Source organism: Sander vitreus, chromosome 18 (assembly GCF_031162955.1).
Source record: "Sander vitreus isolate 19-12246 chromosome 18, sanVit1, whole genome shotgun sequence".
NCBI classification, from domain to species: Eukaryota; Metazoa; Chordata; class Actinopteri; order Perciformes; family Percidae; genus Sander; species Sander vitreus.
Window position 1 is genome coordinate 27,787,004 of NC_135872.1, and position 16,341 is coordinate 27,803,344.

The following is a 16,341-nucleotide window of genomic DNA, read 5'->3' on the forward strand; positions in this document are numbered from 1 at the left end:
GACTTTCAGGTCTTCAGTAATGAAGTACTGCAGGTCGAGATCTTTTCTGGGCTTTTCGCAGTCTGTTGCTGATTTTTCCCAGCTGGGATTTCAGATACTCTGTTTCCCTGGGTGGGGAGTGGACACGTTCAGCCAGCTGAACTTTCAAGTCACACATCTCCCTCTGCATCAGCTTTTTGTCATGGCTCAAAGTGCTGCCCTCTCTCTGTTGTTGGAGCTGATCGAGGACATTGGCCAGCAAGTCCTCTCGGATTATCAGGTGAACTCTTCCCTCAGATTCACATTGGGTGAGCCTCGCCTCGCTGTCCTTCAGTTCACGGCGTACTTGTTCTTCAAGTGAACTCAGATAGAAATTCATTTGCGGTTCAATCTCTCTGGAGTGGAATTCCATGTTTTCCAACTTTGTATTCTGCTGGGCCAGTGTTTTTTTTCCTGTTGCAATCTGCACCTTTGGATTCACAGTCAAATGACTCTCTGATACAAACTGCTGTCTGAGTGAATTTATGTCAGAACTAAAGTTGGGTCCCAGTATTCATAGTGTGTCGTTATGACAACAACAACAACATGTATTCTTATGTTTTCAATCCAAATGGTTATTGATTCTATTCCATTCTATCTTTGATTCTATTGTTGCTATGGGATACCAGTTTGTTTATGTTTGAATATACAGTATGAATGTAATGATTTCTGATGATTCCTAAAATATGGCAAAGAACGAACACTTTACGAAATATGGAAAGGAAAACGATGGATGTCTTTGCACAAGAGCAGTACACCCAAGTATGCACCAGTTGGGACGCCATTTTCTCTAACTCCAATAACCATGTGCGCTCAGCAACTACCTATTATTTAAGATGTGCATTTACCACAATAAAACATTTTTTTTTTTGTACTTTTATTCAAACTGTCCAATACTTTTTATGTTGGATTTGAAAAGCCGTTTAGCCCCTGCTCATGTTTATCTTGTACATGTTAAAAGTTGTCGTAAAGGAAGCAAAATATGAAGCTATCCCTATCCCTCGCTGCTTCAACAGTGAGAATTTCCCCATTGTGGGAGTAACCAATTATGATCAAAAGGTCAAACAAATGTTAGAATTATATTATGCAGTTTTACAGTTCTTCCATTATTTGCCCCTCAAGCTATTTACATATGGGGGTTTCCGTGTACCGTCTTCCAATGCCACCCTGCCAAGACCTTTCGCCACCCCTTTGCCACCCCATGTCAAATTTTCTAGATCCGCCACTGCTCAGTCCTAATCATAGTCCAAACTCACCTGACTTCACTCACTACGAATCATGGCCTACTCCATAAGTCCCACCCATTTCCTTTGTTCTGGCTGGCAGCAACACAAAGCAGCATGTGATGGCCCTCTGTCGATTCAGAGACATAAACCTATGGTTGTGCTTGATCAGTCTTGTATAAAGTACTTGAAGCAATACTTAAGTAAAAGTACAAGTATCTTGACAGAAAATGACTTTGGTAGAAGTCACCTTTTAGAATATTACTTGAGTAAAAGTCTTAAAAGTATCTGATATTTACTGTACTTAAGAATCAAAAGTAATTTTATGATATTAAATGTATTTACCTATTAAAAGTAAAACAAACTAATAACTTTATTGTGGCTTCCTTATAGTGAAGCATAATATTCAGGGTTTCCACTCCTTATTCTTTAATTCTTATTGTTATTCTTTATTTTATAATGGACAACACACATTAATTAACATTTCTGTAAATAGAGGGTTTTCACCGACGTCACGTTCTGGGCGGTAACCTGGATGTGTGGCCATATTGGAGGCACTCGGTGTAAACAACTGAATGGAGTAATGGAGTATTGTGCACTTTGGATACTTTAATACTTTATGTCTAAACAACAGAAAAGCTCATCAAAACGCATCCAAGATGCAAAGACATGGAAGGAGTTGGACCACAACAAAGGCACGATATTTTGAGAAATTACAGTTTACTGGCGGTGCAGATCCCTAACAGTTGGCTCCCTCTTCTTGGATCCATGGCGACCCGGTGATTCTTCCTTCAGTTGCATTTCCCGATATAGTCAACTACCTGGTTTTCTCGCCGAGCCCATACACAGCGGAAGACCTTAAATCCTACACAAGTTTGGAGGCTTATAACCAGATGGTGTGTGGATGGGTGAGGGAGACGCAGTACCAAGTCATTAATGACCGTTGTGTTGTGAAGGCCAAAGTAAGTAATGCAATAACGTCTTTAATCAACCTAACCTTAACTGTATGATATCATTGCAATACTCAAGGTGTAGCCAAGTGACTCTCAATCGTTTATTTTCATTTCAAAGACCAAACATCAAATTCAAATTCTGACATCAATAAAGAGAAAAACAGAAACAGAATTTTAATTTTTAGTGAGCATGAATCTTTCACTCCAACGTACGAAAACATTTCTTGCAAATATCGAGTATCGAAGACACTGAGGGAAAATGTAGTGTAGAGTAAATGCGTACATTTTATTTAGGATATGTAGTGGATTAAAAGTAAAAGTTTCCAGAAATATAAATAGCAAAGTAAAGTACAGATACTAAAATTCCACTTAAGTACAGGAACGAAGTATTTGTACTTTGTAACATTACAACACTGTGTGTGATAAAGTGAGTTTACTGCTTTCTTCATATGCTGTGTTACATTAAATGGTTATTTGTAAATTGGATGTTATTTAATGCTTGACCTGTATATATTGTTAAATGCTATGTCGTCATGCCTGTTTGCCTTGAGGCTACAGAAATAATAGTGTGTAAGTGTGCAGTGCACATGATTTGTTAATTGTAGCTTTTTACTTGCATTTTTGGAAATATGTTAGTTCCATATGTGTTTATAAAAAATGTGTTTTAATAAAATGTGGGCATATCATGGCCGGGTTGCTCAGTGGGTAGAGCAGGCGCACATATAATTAGAGGTTTATGCCTCGACGCAGAGTTCCAGGGTTCGAATCCAACCTATGATGATTCCCTGCATGTTTTCCCCCTCTCTCTCCCCTTTCTCACCTAGCTGTACTATCAAATAAAGGTGGAAAAGCCCAAAAAATAATAAAAGTAAAGTGGTTCGCTGTGCCTTTGCGTGGAAATGTCAAGGATGTTTAACATGGGCAGCGAATGGAGGAAGATTTGGAATTGTTGTCATTTGGAAGCTCACCGAGCGAAATGTCCTATTGCTTAAATAAGCACATTGGCTGAAAGTAGACAAAAAATGTTTGGGCGTGAAAGCAAGTTAAAGAGAAGGGACTAAGATGATTTTTTTTAAGGCTCCGTGCTCTAGCGATGACCTCACCCAGTGTAAATCACGCAATACACACCCATTATAAGCTTCCTGAAAGAATCAGCATTCACACAATAAATGCTATTGCTGCGGTGTCTGCTGGAAATAAATAGGGAACTGTTTTGCTAACAACTTTGTAAAGTGATGATATTTTAATGTTGTGTTTACAGCTTGTTCTGCGGCCCCAAATCAAATAATGCAACTTTGATTTTTCTTCACCATCAAGGAGAAGATTAAACAGTATTCATTACTATGAGATTAGAAACACTAGTACATGCCTACAGCATGTTGAGGCCTTGAAAAAAGGATCCATTTCTTTTAAATTGCTCATGTTCCACATGTGTCAGTCCTTTGTTTAGTTTTTCTCAGAGGGGACGAACAGTGAGGGTGAGGTCAGCCCCTCGCTGGGGGATGATGTAGCGCTCCTCCCTGAGCAGGCGCAGCAGCAGGTCCTGGGTGTCCTGGGGCCAGTGGTAGATCCTGGTGCTCCGGAGCCAGTTGGGGACATGTCTCTGTAACACAGACATACAGCACCAAGAGTAAGTGAGTAGAGCTAGTATTGCTCACTCAGATCTCTGCAGGGTAAATCCAGACAGCTAGCTAGACTATCTGTCCAATCGGAGTTTTCTGTTGCACGACTGAAACAACTTTTAAACAAGCATGTTCGAACATGTTCCACCAAAATAAGTTCCTTCCCGAGGTTATTCTGCAGAGGCACCGTGGCTCCGTAAGGCGCTTAGTGCCACCCAAGACGATTGTGATTGGTTTAAAGAAATGCCAATAAACCAGAGCACGTTTTTCTCTCATCCCGGAACGCTGTGTGGACTAGCCAGACCCTCCTCCGCAGGGCTGTGGAGGAAGGTCTGGCAATGCGAGACTAAGCTAGCACTAAACCCAAAGGGGTATGTCCTAATGTACTGAAGGCTAAAGTATTTTAACCAAGATACAACAATGACTATTGCCATCCAACAACTACATCTCCCATAAGTCTTAGCCATATATGCTATATGCCTGGTGTGAGAAAGGCCTATTGTCACTGGCGGTTCTAGGGGGGCCATTATTAAGCCTGGACCCCCCTTTGGCCCCCATAACTGTGGCAAATGTTTCCCATCTGGGTCGACATTACTCTCTTTAAAAGGCCCTTTTCAAGTTAGAGTGAAGACAATATCATATGAAACTACATGACCTAGAGAATCCATTGGTTCCAACCATGCCATGCTAGCTTGTTGGCAAAGTTAGGTTCCATTTTCTCTTAGCTCAAGATATCTGAATGAATATGGGTTCTATGGGTACTTACGAGTCTCCCCTTTACAGACATGCTTTATGATATTGCATGCAGTTTTTTCATGTGTAAATGTGTTATTTTCACCTATTCTAAAATGATGTATTTGAATATTTCTGCATACTGGGGTCCCTAAACGGTCTTGGAATTACATAAATTTGGTACGACTGGATAGCTGAGACTCTTGTGGATTCAATGAGTGTATTTATGTGTGATGATGTTATTCCGACAGTAACTATTTCATTGTAGTGAGACCAATTTTTGAAACTTGACCTCACTGTATACAATGACCTGCTGTAACCTCTCGAATAAGCACAGCCTCATGAAACTTTACATCCCCAAACTAGAGACTTAGGGCATTCAGAGGATGTATGGCTTTAGGTATATTGACAACAAGTGGGTTTCTGAGCAGTTTTCCAAAACAGAAGTGCTCGCCATCCAGTCGCCGAAATCGCATTTCTTTCTTTTTTAAGAATTTTTGGGGCTTTTTTGCTTTATTTCAAAGTGAGAGTGGATATAAAGGAAAGGTGGGAGAGAGATGGGGGGATGACATGCAGCAAAGGGCCACAGGTTGGATTCAAACACGGGCCGCTGTAAAGGATTCAGCTTACATGGGGCGCGCGCTCTTACTGGGTGAGCTAGAGGTCGTCCCTGACATCGCAATTCTTACAGAAATCTCCAAATGTCAAAAGGTTTTTAGAAATCACACACCAAATCACAGCATGGATTTTCTATGGTTGTAAAAAAGTTTAAATTCTGCACCAACTCTGTAACAAATAGTATCAACCCAAAAATTACTGCAACAATTTATGAGACATAATGGAGCATGATACTGATCATATACTTCTAGGCCTGTCACGATAGTCAATAAATCAATTAATCGCACGATAAAAAAAATGAGCTCGATAATTTTTCCGGCCGCGATAATTTCCATTTGCGTGCTTGTTTGTTTTCCTTGTCTCTCTCTCTGTCTCTACCAAAGAGACTGGAGGACCACTCTCGGTTCCTTAGCGTAACGAGGAGTGAACCCTCTTGTCAGTTGCATGGTCTTTGTGTGGGCGGGACTCCTGGCGGAGAGAGAGAAAACGCTAGTTGAGAGTTGGAGCAGTTGGGTTTCCTGCAGCACTTTGCAGTTAAGACGCCGTCAAAAAAACAAAATGGTATATGAGCGATATTCGCCGTGTTACTCGGCGTCCCGTTTTCTCCCTTTCATTCCAAACCACAGTTGACAACCTGCAGGTGGAGGCGGTGGAGACAGGCTCGGACATACACGCCGCTGTGGACTTGTCAGTCTCGCAAGCGGTCTCAGGAAAGTGGCTGCATGTGTCAGACAATGCACAGAACATTAACGCTACAAGCCTACAGATGTCCGCGGACACGGAGTGCAGAAAGTGTGTCAGAGGTCAGAGGTGTGTGTGTGTGTGTGTGTGTGTGTGTGTGTGTGTGTGTGTGTGTGTGTGTGTGTGTGTGTGTGTGTGTGTGTGTGTGTGTGTGTGTGTGTGTGTGTGTGTGTGTGTGGAGCAGAAGCTGCACCTTTGCCAAAATGAAGACTGAAAAACAGAACTATTTTTGGTACAAACATTTACTTGCCATGTGGCAATTTACTAAGTATACATTATTTAAATTTAATATTTAGTGTTAAATAATTGTTAAATGTAGTACAGAGTCTGTAGTCTATCGCACAAACACTCGAGGAATGCTGCAAACATTTGACAGCCAGTAGGACTTGCTAACAGCGTGAAAGACGACATACTGAAGGAGATCTAAGACATATTGTGTCTTATCCTATGTCTTCCAGTTCCAGTGTTAAATATTCTTTAGAAATAAAAGTGTATTGATCTTTGAAATGGGTTTACCTGCATTATTATGCCATTATCATTATATTGGATGAAAATGGTCTCGGAACGACAATATTATCGTTTATCGCAATAATTTCTGGGGCAATTTATCATCCAGCAAAATGTGTTATCGTGACAGGCCTATATACTTCCATCATGATGTTCTAACCCCTGATACACTCTGAAGTTTCATCATTTAATAGGCGCAAAATGTTGAACTTGACACACGGTGCTGAGCTGCATCCTTAAAATTCAGATGACGTATTCCACTTCTGTGTGGCTTCTACTGTTAGCCTGCTCACTTCCCCTGAAGATCCACTGTCTCCACTAAAAAAAAGACAAAAATGTGTCTATTGTGGATCTCTATGTGTGGTACCCCTAAAATCACATGTGGCCCCATGGCTGGCCGCCCCATCTAATATGGTCTATAATGGCCACTGACTATTGTAGCCTCTGTCGCCTCGGCTACTGTACTGGTTAGTGGTTGGTGATTTGAAATGAGGGGTAGCACTGTAGAGAACTGCTTATCTTAAAAGTTCAATTCACCCAAATCACAGAAACATGTTTTCTCAGTTATCTCATGTGGTCTTCATTCAGTAAAGGGAGCTGAGTGAAGGTGTGGTTGAAAAGCTCTGAGAGCTGACACATCTGTGTCAAGAATGAATTTTTACGCTCCTATTGTTTTTTACTTTTTGTAATTTGGGTGAACTGTCTTTGCTGTTTATTGTACTTACCTTGGATGCATTAGGAAATACCACAGGTACCAGTCTGAAGTTAAGGCAGCCTTGTTGGATGAACTCATTTTGGATCTTTACCAACAGAAACACATACAAATCAGTGCTTATAGTTTTCCATACGCTTAATAATACAGCCTAAAAAATTATTGTAATGAAGTGCTTATTTTACATTTGTGTGGTCCAAAAATTGTTAGCATTTGTCTATGTGACCATGTTTACTGTAAGTTGTACTTAAACTGCTGATACACTGGATTTTAAAATGTACAGAAGTCATTGAAGTCTGAAAAAGGTCATGAATACTAGACAGACACAGGGGTGGAACTGACGCTTTGACACAACACAACAGGCTTCACAGAGAGTTGCAACAAGCATCATTGAGCAGTGACAGTCTTCTAGGCCCACAGCCAGGTTGCTTGAGCCACTGTGGCACACTAACACTGTGGGACAGTGGGTGGAACCATAGACAGTATATAAGAATGGACCAACAGATCCCGTTGCTCTGGACAGAGACCAGTGAGGGCCTTTAGAAGTACTTTTCCGGTGATGGCTGAGCGTTACTGAGCAGCCTCCAACTGAGAGAGACGACGTAAATGTGACGTGAGCAACCTGTCTGAAAGTTGGAAGTCTTCTGGTAGCTGTGCCAAGAGAAATCTCAATCATTCCCAATCTAGCAGAGACGGAGAGCGTAGGTATATGTAAGGAGATAACATAGACACAGGCTCATTATTGATCACTAAAATGATAGTTAACATTAGTCATTACACTTAAACAGCTGATGGAAGTCCAAACTGCCTGAGAGCTTCTCCTGTACTATACGGTAACTCCTCTACTATGCGACAGTAAGTCCCGTGGTTATGACGCAATCGTTAGCCTATTTTTACAAAAACATCTGCTACGGAGCCATAACGTGAGCTACAAGGTAATGGAGCCTTTTTACATTGTTGTGTTTCTTTAGAAATAAACAACGGACAAATAGAGTCTTTAAACGCTTCAGATGTAAAGTTATTCGCTGTCAAAGTGACGTCAAAATGAATGGCAGCCAATGGGATGCTAATGGGAGGTGATGGCTTATTAGCATCAAAATGGCGCCATAGGAGGTTCAATAAAAAGTCCCAGTAGTCATTTCCTCATTCTGCTGTCCCATGTGGTAGTAGGGTGTGTAATGACAGAAACCTGCCACCAGAGGGTGATATTTCACACAGACCTCAGTTGTTGACAGCTGTCTTGATAACTAAGTAAGTAGCGCTTTTCACAGATAAAAAAAATCACAAGTATAAAACATACAATAAGATAAATATTAAAACAAAGTACAATTAAAATCACAAAGTAATACATGAAAATAAGAGGTCATCCAAAGGCCTAGTGCAGGACCTTCAACGGTTTTTAAGCCAAGGACCCCTTAACTGAAAAAGATGGATCAGGGACCAATTACTACATATATTGTAGAAAATGAAGTTGTATAATAAACTGGGTCTACAATAACGTGTGGGTCGTCTAAAGCTTTTATACATACATTTGTAGTGCATAGAATACTAAGCAAATAAAATAATAGATGTTGGCGTGATGTTATAAATCATGTTTAATACTAAACATGCATGTGGCACAGTGAATCCTTAGGATGGACTGCATCTGTGGATATTTCAGAACAGGGACCCCTTAACTGAAACAGAGACGGAGCAGGGACCCCCTACTACACATATTGTATAAAATTAACTGGGCCTACAATATCGTGTAGGGTGGCCCAAAGCCTTTACACATACCTTTTTAGGGCAAAGAATACTAAGCTATTAAAATAATAATTGTCGGCATGATTTAAAAAAAATCTTTTGATGTTACACATACATGTGGCACAGTGAACCCTTAGGATTAACTTTATCTTTGCTTTGAATGGCTACCTTAGTGACTACCTTACCTATTAGCCAGTCATCCTAACATCAGTGGGGATTTATATTTGCTAATAATATGTTAGATTCATGTTAAGATGTTTGAATTTTTGAAAAAAACTTTCAAAAATTAATAATTTGGGGGTGGCCTCTGGCTCACCCAGTGAGAGCGTTCGCCCCATGTTGGCTGAGTCCTGCAGCGGCGCAGGGTTTGAGTCTCATTGTATCATGTGGACGCGCCGACAGTTTTGTTGTCATTATTTAGAATTCCTCATAGGGGCAGCAGAAACTACGACCTATACCTTTAAGACACTTTAGTTTTTGAATAAACCCCCCTGCAGTCTGTCCCGGACCCCCGTTTGAAGATCTCTGGCCTAGTGGATAAGTGTGCAAGTTCTCACCTGATTGTGAATGTACTTGGTGTGCAGGCCGTGCTCGTCGTCTCCGTCTCCGTCTCCCTCCACGTCCTCCTTGTACTTGGGGCTGATGACCACGATGATGAGCACTGATTTCTGTAAAATGACATCTCACTGTCAGCATTACAAGTTTGATTCATTCTCTCCGCTCCGACTCATTAGTTCCACTTACATCGTTCAAAAATCTGTCCATCCACTTGATGATGCCCATTTTTCGGATTGGATTATCAAAGATGTCAATCTGTCGACAGAAAAGCAGATTGTGAGTGTTTATAATGGAAAGTCACTGACAATCAAAAGTGATGGACAACATGGCATAACTTACTGCTGGTTTGAACCCCTGGTCAGTCAGAAATTTGGCGAAAGGAATGATTTCTTTGGCTGTATCCACTGAATATGTGATGAAAACATTCCCTGTCAAAAGAAGGTCAGTGAAACATCCTTAGCTATAACATTCTTAGGGATTAGAAAAAGAAGGTTACATGCACATGTTCATGCAGGGACATTGAGTATGTTTACATGCACACCAATATTCCACTATTATTCAGAATATGACAATCCAAATTTGAAACAGGTCATGTAAACAGCATATTCCGGTTGGATATTCCGAATAAGGCCTTTTTCCGAGTATAGCATTTCCCGAGTAAAACGTGGGATGTTCCGGTATTATTCGGGTTTTAGAGGCATTCTTTGGACATGTATACAGCGCATTCGGAATATGCGTCTCAATCTGGGTTTTTACCGCAGTTTACGGCCTCGTGCCTGTTTACGACTTATGGTCAGCTCTGCGCATTGCTATGGTTGCTGTACACAAACCAACCAGCAAACAGTTTGCAAGGCTGGAGACCAAGCCCCCAGGAACAGCGCCATGTCTTGAAGCAACCATGGGTTTAGCGGCCAACGGTGGAATTGCAACGACAAAAAATGTCTATATTTCAGCGGATCATTTTTTGGGGGGTACTTACCAGTCCGAACACTTAAATGGTCCTTGTTCAAACCATGTTTTAAAATTTTTAACATGCACTAAGGGCCAAATCCAGAATTATTAAACTAGGCATGATGAACACACATATTGAACGCGAGCAGACCTATGGGACTGCGCCCACGTCGCCCTGCACTGCAGACTGTTCTCCTGAGATCCTGTAGCTGTAAAAATGGATACAATGGCGGTAATTTATCATGTGTATTATCTTATGATACATCCGAGCGCTGTATGATGTAAAGCCTGTAACGTTATTAACGACTCTGTTCCCAAACTGCCGGGGGTAGCTAACATTAGCAGTAGCTAGTAGCACAAAATAATGATTACATCTCCTTGGTTCTCTTAAAGGTGCTGTAGGTAGGATTGCAAAGATCCAGGACTTAGCCAAAAAATTCATCGACAACTTCTCAGTCCCTCCCCCCTTTCCACTAAAGCCCAAAATGGTCTCCTAAGCCCCTCCCCCCACAAGGGAGAATAAATGCGTGTACATGAGCAGTGATTGACACGCACTTAGACACCCCCCCTGGCCATGATTGGTGCATCTGAACAGGGAGCGGTGGATTTTAGTAAATCAGCCTCAAACAGGCTGTAGGTGGAGCCAGAGGAGCTGGATTTGTTTTTAATGTCCTGTTTCATGTAGTTCTTCTGGAACATAGGGTCAGTTTCAGCAAATATGACAGAAAGTTAGTTTTATAAGTCTTACCTACTGCACCTTTAATACATCCATTGTTTAATTTTATTTAGATAAGCATTAAACAATGAAAACACAATGTTTAACATTAGTGAATGTTTCAGACACGATCGGCGAGTTCTCTACGTAAAGCTAGCTACTTGTTTCCAAAGAGAAAGCTCATGAACGAGCGGTGTTGCTACGACAACTCAAACAAACTGTCGCTAGAGCGCATGTCCATTGTGATGTCATGGGCCGGTCAACGCAGAAGATCCGGGTATTTATCGAGCTCCATGACCACTTCATGAGCTTTCTCAATGGAATGAACGGGGCTTCGCGCCGAACGCTGTATCCAGTTCTCTTAATACTTCCATGCTGCAGACCCAATAAGAAGGAGAAACACAGCTACTTTTAAACATCATCACAGACTTGGATATCAACAGGTTTTTGGATATGCGCAAACATTGTACGCTGACCTTTTCAAGAAGCTGGTTGAAAGAAGAGGGAGGCTGTGTTTGCACGGTCCAACAAGTCCACCACCGTTGGTAAACTTTGACATTTTTCATTTATTTTGCACGGCTACATGTAAACAGGAATATTAGTGGAATATTCACTTTCATTAGGCATGTAAACAGCTTAGTTGGAATATCGTCTTTTTCGGAATAAGAATATTACAGTATGTGCATGTAAACGTAGTCAATGATGTAACTTACTACACTCTTCAGACAGACTGATGGTCCTCCTGAACTCTCTTGTGGCTGATGCTGGACCAGCTTGGAGGGAGCGATTCACACTGACTTCATGCATCACATCTCTCTGAGGCTCAGACCCATGGGGAGCATCTTTACGTTGCAGCCTATTATTGGGTGGAGTCCTGTGGAGGGAAATAATAAAAAACATCTGAATTCTTAGGAATTATTGTAGATGAAAGGTTAAATTGGAAAATCCATATTGATCATGTAAACAGGAGGTCTTTGAAGATGCTTGGTATATTGAGAAAGGTTTATTCTTTGATACATCCTTATTCCTATTTAGGGACCGTTCGGTATTTATGGAATGGACCACCGGAGGAAAATAGAGGAGGGTCATGTCTTTTTATTTTAATTTTTCCCTATATCAACTACTGTAATATTGTTTGGGCTGCTACATATCCTTCATTTCTCACCAAACTACTTGTAATTCAAAAGAGGTTCTTGAGAATGATTTCATATTCCAACAGAAGAGCTCCATCTGCTCCTCTGTTCAGGAAGTATTCATTGCTGTCTAAAAATAAGGTAAATGTGTTTCAGACCTGCATGTTCATGTTTAAATTCATGAATTGCAGGCAAGATCTCCCAGATACATTTCACTTTTTTTGGGGGGGGGTCATTTTTTAGGCCTTTATTTATATAGAACAGCTATATAAATAAATTGGGGGTGGCAGTAGCTCAGTCTGTAGGGAGTCCCCATACGGACCAAAGTATGGTGGTGGACTGGTAGCTGGAGAGGTGCCAGTTCAACTGCCAAGGTGCTCTTGAGCAAGGCACCGGACCCCAAACTGCTTTCCATGGGCAGCTCCCCCCACTCTGACATCTCTCCAGTAGTGCATGTATAGGTACTGAGCATGTGTGTGTAATTCAGGCCTGTGTGTAATTTCCCCTTGCGGGATTAATACAGTATACATTATTATTATTAAGACATGAAAGGGGAGAGAGAGAGGGGGGGAATGACATGCAGCAAAGGGAGTCAAACCCGCGGCCGCTGTGTTGAGGAGTGAACCTCTACATATAGGCATGCTCTACCAGGTGAGCAACCCAGGCGCCCTTTTTTTTTTAACTCTTTCTTCAGATATTCACTCGCACTCAACTAGACAAAAAAATGATTTCCGTTTACCTATTTGTCGGACATCAAGACATCCTTTCTGTTAATCAGATATAGAGGTCCACTGCTGGGGAAGTCATAGAATATGTCACTAAAAACATGAATGTCTCTGCCAGCCTTCAGGTCACAGTTAAAAAAGTGTTTAATTTCATCTTAAATCTCATGTTGGGATCATTTTTGGTCTAACTCAAAGGATTGTACCTTTGTTTGCCTGGTCTTTTTTCTTGCTTTAACTGTGTATAGTTACCTAATATATATTTACATAGTGTGTATGTTTACCGGTTTGTTTGTTGCTTCTTTTATTTTTTATTTTTTGTGGAGAACTGAGCATGTTTTAATATGTATTTGATTTTGTAATAGGGGAGGACGTTGAATAAGCCTTTCGGGCTTCTCTCCTCTCCTGCACTGTAGTTGCTTGTTTAAAAAAAAAAATCTATTGTATGTATTTCACTTGTTTGTGCAAATAAACAAAACTAAACACGCTGAGGTTTACGCAGGACATCTGTTAAGAATTATACGAATCAATGTTGAAAACATCAGCTCGTAATGACAGACAGGACAGGAATCGCTCTCATACCATGACGGTTGGTGGTGTTGAGGCTCCTTGCACGGATCCGCCGGGTAATCATGCTCGTGATGATAATAATTGTTCTTGTGACGGGACGGATTTGCTGGAGGGCAGCAAGCACAATGTCTGAGACGACTCTCCTGCATTGGATTGGGGCCTGCAGAGACATGTGAAGGAGCAGACATATAAGAAGTTTCCAACTCAGCAGTAATGAGGTCATCCAGACTCAAACGGAAACACAGTGAGCAGCAGCCAAATGATACCTTTTGGGAGGGTTGGAAGGCAACCTTTAGAACTAAATCCATCACAGATGTTGTGATTACTGGATCTGTGCAGAATCAAATCAAATGTTCCAATTTTGGCATACGTTGTATCATTTATCCTACGTTTGGAACACAGTAACTTGAATAGTTTTTTATCTAAAACAGCTCCCAGTACCCTTTTCCTCCAACTACCACTTGAGACACTCTACACCAGAAGTGTCAAACTCAAGTTCACTAAGGGCCACACTAGAAAAAGAGAATCACCAACATTTTCACGTCTTTTTGATTTGACGCACAAGCCAAAATTTATTGTGAACCTAAATTGATATGCGGGCCTTGAGTTTGTTAGTTCTTATTCTCCAGTGTGGCCCTTAGTGAAATTGAGTTGGACACAGTTTTCTAATGATAATGCATCACTGACACTGACCGGGCATGCGTGCTGCTGCAGGGTATTGTGATGGGACATAGTTGCTGTAGTTAACGTCAGACTTGAGTGAGAAAGGGGGCTCCAAGTGTTCTGCCTCCTCCACAGAGTGATCCTGGGGCCAGTTTGAAGAACTCGCAAAGCCTCCGCTTTGGTTAACCATGAAGTCCCGTACATACAGCGGCGCCTGCTCTCTGAGACCAAGAGGCCAAACATCTGCAAACTGTCCCCCTGAGTGTGTAGGGGGGATGAAACGAGGTTCCAGGGCCACATAACGGGTTGCTCTGGGTTCATGCTGGTGCAGGCTCTCAGGGAGTCTCCACTGGCTGACATTGTTTGCTGCCCCCCTAGCTCGCTCATAGCCATGTTCCTGCAGCCGTTTGCTGGTCTCGGTGTGTCCACTACACTGTTTGCAAGAGGCAGGCAGGGCCAAGTCCAGACTGGAGGATGTCATGCTCTCATCCATCTCAACGGGAACACTCTGGTGAGGGCAGAGTCCTAACAACAAGAGTTAACAAACGTTTTTCGTTTTCACGTCACTCAGACATTTTTGACAGATTCATGACTGCTGCGAGTCTGATGCCGTTTTGTTTCCTACCTTGAGAAGAGGCCATTCTGTCACTGAGAAAAAGTGTCTGTTTCCTCTGGTGAAGAGAAAAGGAAAACAACGTCAAAGGAATTCAATGGAGCATAACAACTTCAAGAGCCCAGAGACAGGAAAACAAGTGTAGTTTCAACCGAGAGATTCAAAGTCCACTTTTCAAAGTCATTACCAAGAAGTGAAAACTATAACCCCGAATGGAAACGCACATCTAACAAAGTAGATAGCAGACAGAAAAGTATTTTCAAAGTATAAACTGTTGAGGAGTAGTATTCACAGTACACATTCCTGTTTCTTCCTCACTGAATAGGTGTGACATGTCAACACAATCGCTGCAAACTAGTACAAAGGTCAAAATCACGGCTCTAAAGCTATGACAGGTATGCCTTCTTAAATGACAATTAAACTATCTCAAATGTTTTCAGTATGTCCGTATAAATGTACACACAGAGAAAAAAGCAGAACTTCACTGGGATCCCACACCTACCTTTTGTGGATCTGCTTATCTGTCAGCCACAGCACAAACCTGTTCTGAGGCAAACAGGAAATATTCCCACTGTGCAAAGCAGGGAAGTCTCGTGACCCATTTATGCAAATAATGAACATTAAAACTGAAACTAAACCAGTCAGGTTCAACTGTAACTTACTCTGTAGTGGGTCTCATTTTCATCAAGCGATGCAAGCATTCAAGCAATTCATTAACATCTGTCAAAAAGTACACAATTGACTTGACATGTAAAACACAAAAATGTGTAGATGTATATGGGTATGGATATGCGGGTGGGCGCCGTGAGCGCAGAGCGAGCAGGTACGAGTAGTGAAGTAGAGTAGTATGGAAAAAGAAAAAGAACAAAGCAAAACAAATGTTGAGGCTAAAACTAGAAAAAGAAAGAGGGAAAAGGAGATGACATGTTAAGGGATGTGACAGCAGTTAAATAAGTGGATGGTGACAGGCAACAGGTAGGATTTAAAGTGTGACGTCTGGGCTTGGAGGCTTGCAAATATCCATGTTAACAGACTGGCTGGTGTTTGCTAACTTAATGCAAACCAATGTTGCTGATAGCTACATTTAGATTTTGGTTAAACCCTATGGTACCAATCCCATGCATGACATATCTCAATTTTATTAAGGTCAAATAACAACTGGTTAATATAAGGTAGCATGCACAATAAATGACAAGAAGAAAACCTAATAAATATGAATATATATATTTAAAATACAAAATGTGAATGTAATTTCAACAGCAGCACAACCTTACTGCATAATAGTTGTCTTATCTGATGCCATCACTAGGCTGATTTTAAGAATTGAATATAGGCTGCTATATTTAACAGTGAGTTCATTTCATTCAGGGAAAGATGGGAATGTCATCAGTTTCTTATTTTTCTTTCTTTATTTTTCATTTCGAACAGAAAATAACAATAAAATAAAAAATGTGCGTAGCAACACACCAAAAGGAAAAACCATATCTATAAAGTGTTACAAACAATATGTTCAATCTGTCCGAAAAGGAGCGGGATGAAACCAAAGC

The 16,341-nt window shown here is 41.2% G+C and overlaps 1 protein-coding gene across 3 annotated transcripts; it reads right to left on the minus strand.

The window, feature by feature from the left end:
* Positions 1-3,415: 3,415 nt before the first annotated feature.
* On the minus strand, positions 3,416-15,360 carry traf3ip2a (TRAF3 interacting protein 2a). Of its 3 annotated transcripts, none has more exons than XM_078274598.1 (10): positions 15,297-15,360; positions 14,807-14,852; positions 14,212-14,706; positions 13,531-13,678; positions 11,807-11,967; positions 9,767-9,855; positions 9,614-9,682; positions 9,427-9,537; positions 7,140-7,214; positions 3,416-3,797 (listed from the first exon to the last, which is right to left on the minus strand). In XM_078274598.1, exons 2-10 carry the CDS (start codon positions 14,820-14,822, stop codon positions 3,651-3,653), a joined length of 1,311 nt encoding a protein of 436 aa, XP_078130724.1. In that variant the 5' UTR covers positions 14,823-14,852; positions 15,297-15,360; the 3' UTR covers positions 3,416-3,650. The 3 variants fall into 3 exon arrangements, with proteins under 3 accessions (XP_078130724.1, XP_078130725.1, XP_078130723.1); XM_078274599.1 differs by lacking the exon at positions 15,297-15,360 and adding an exon at positions 15,092-15,243; XM_078274597.1 differs by lacking the exon at positions 15,297-15,360 and adding an exon at positions 14,982-15,052.
* Positions 15,361-16,341: the final 981 nt, after the last annotated feature.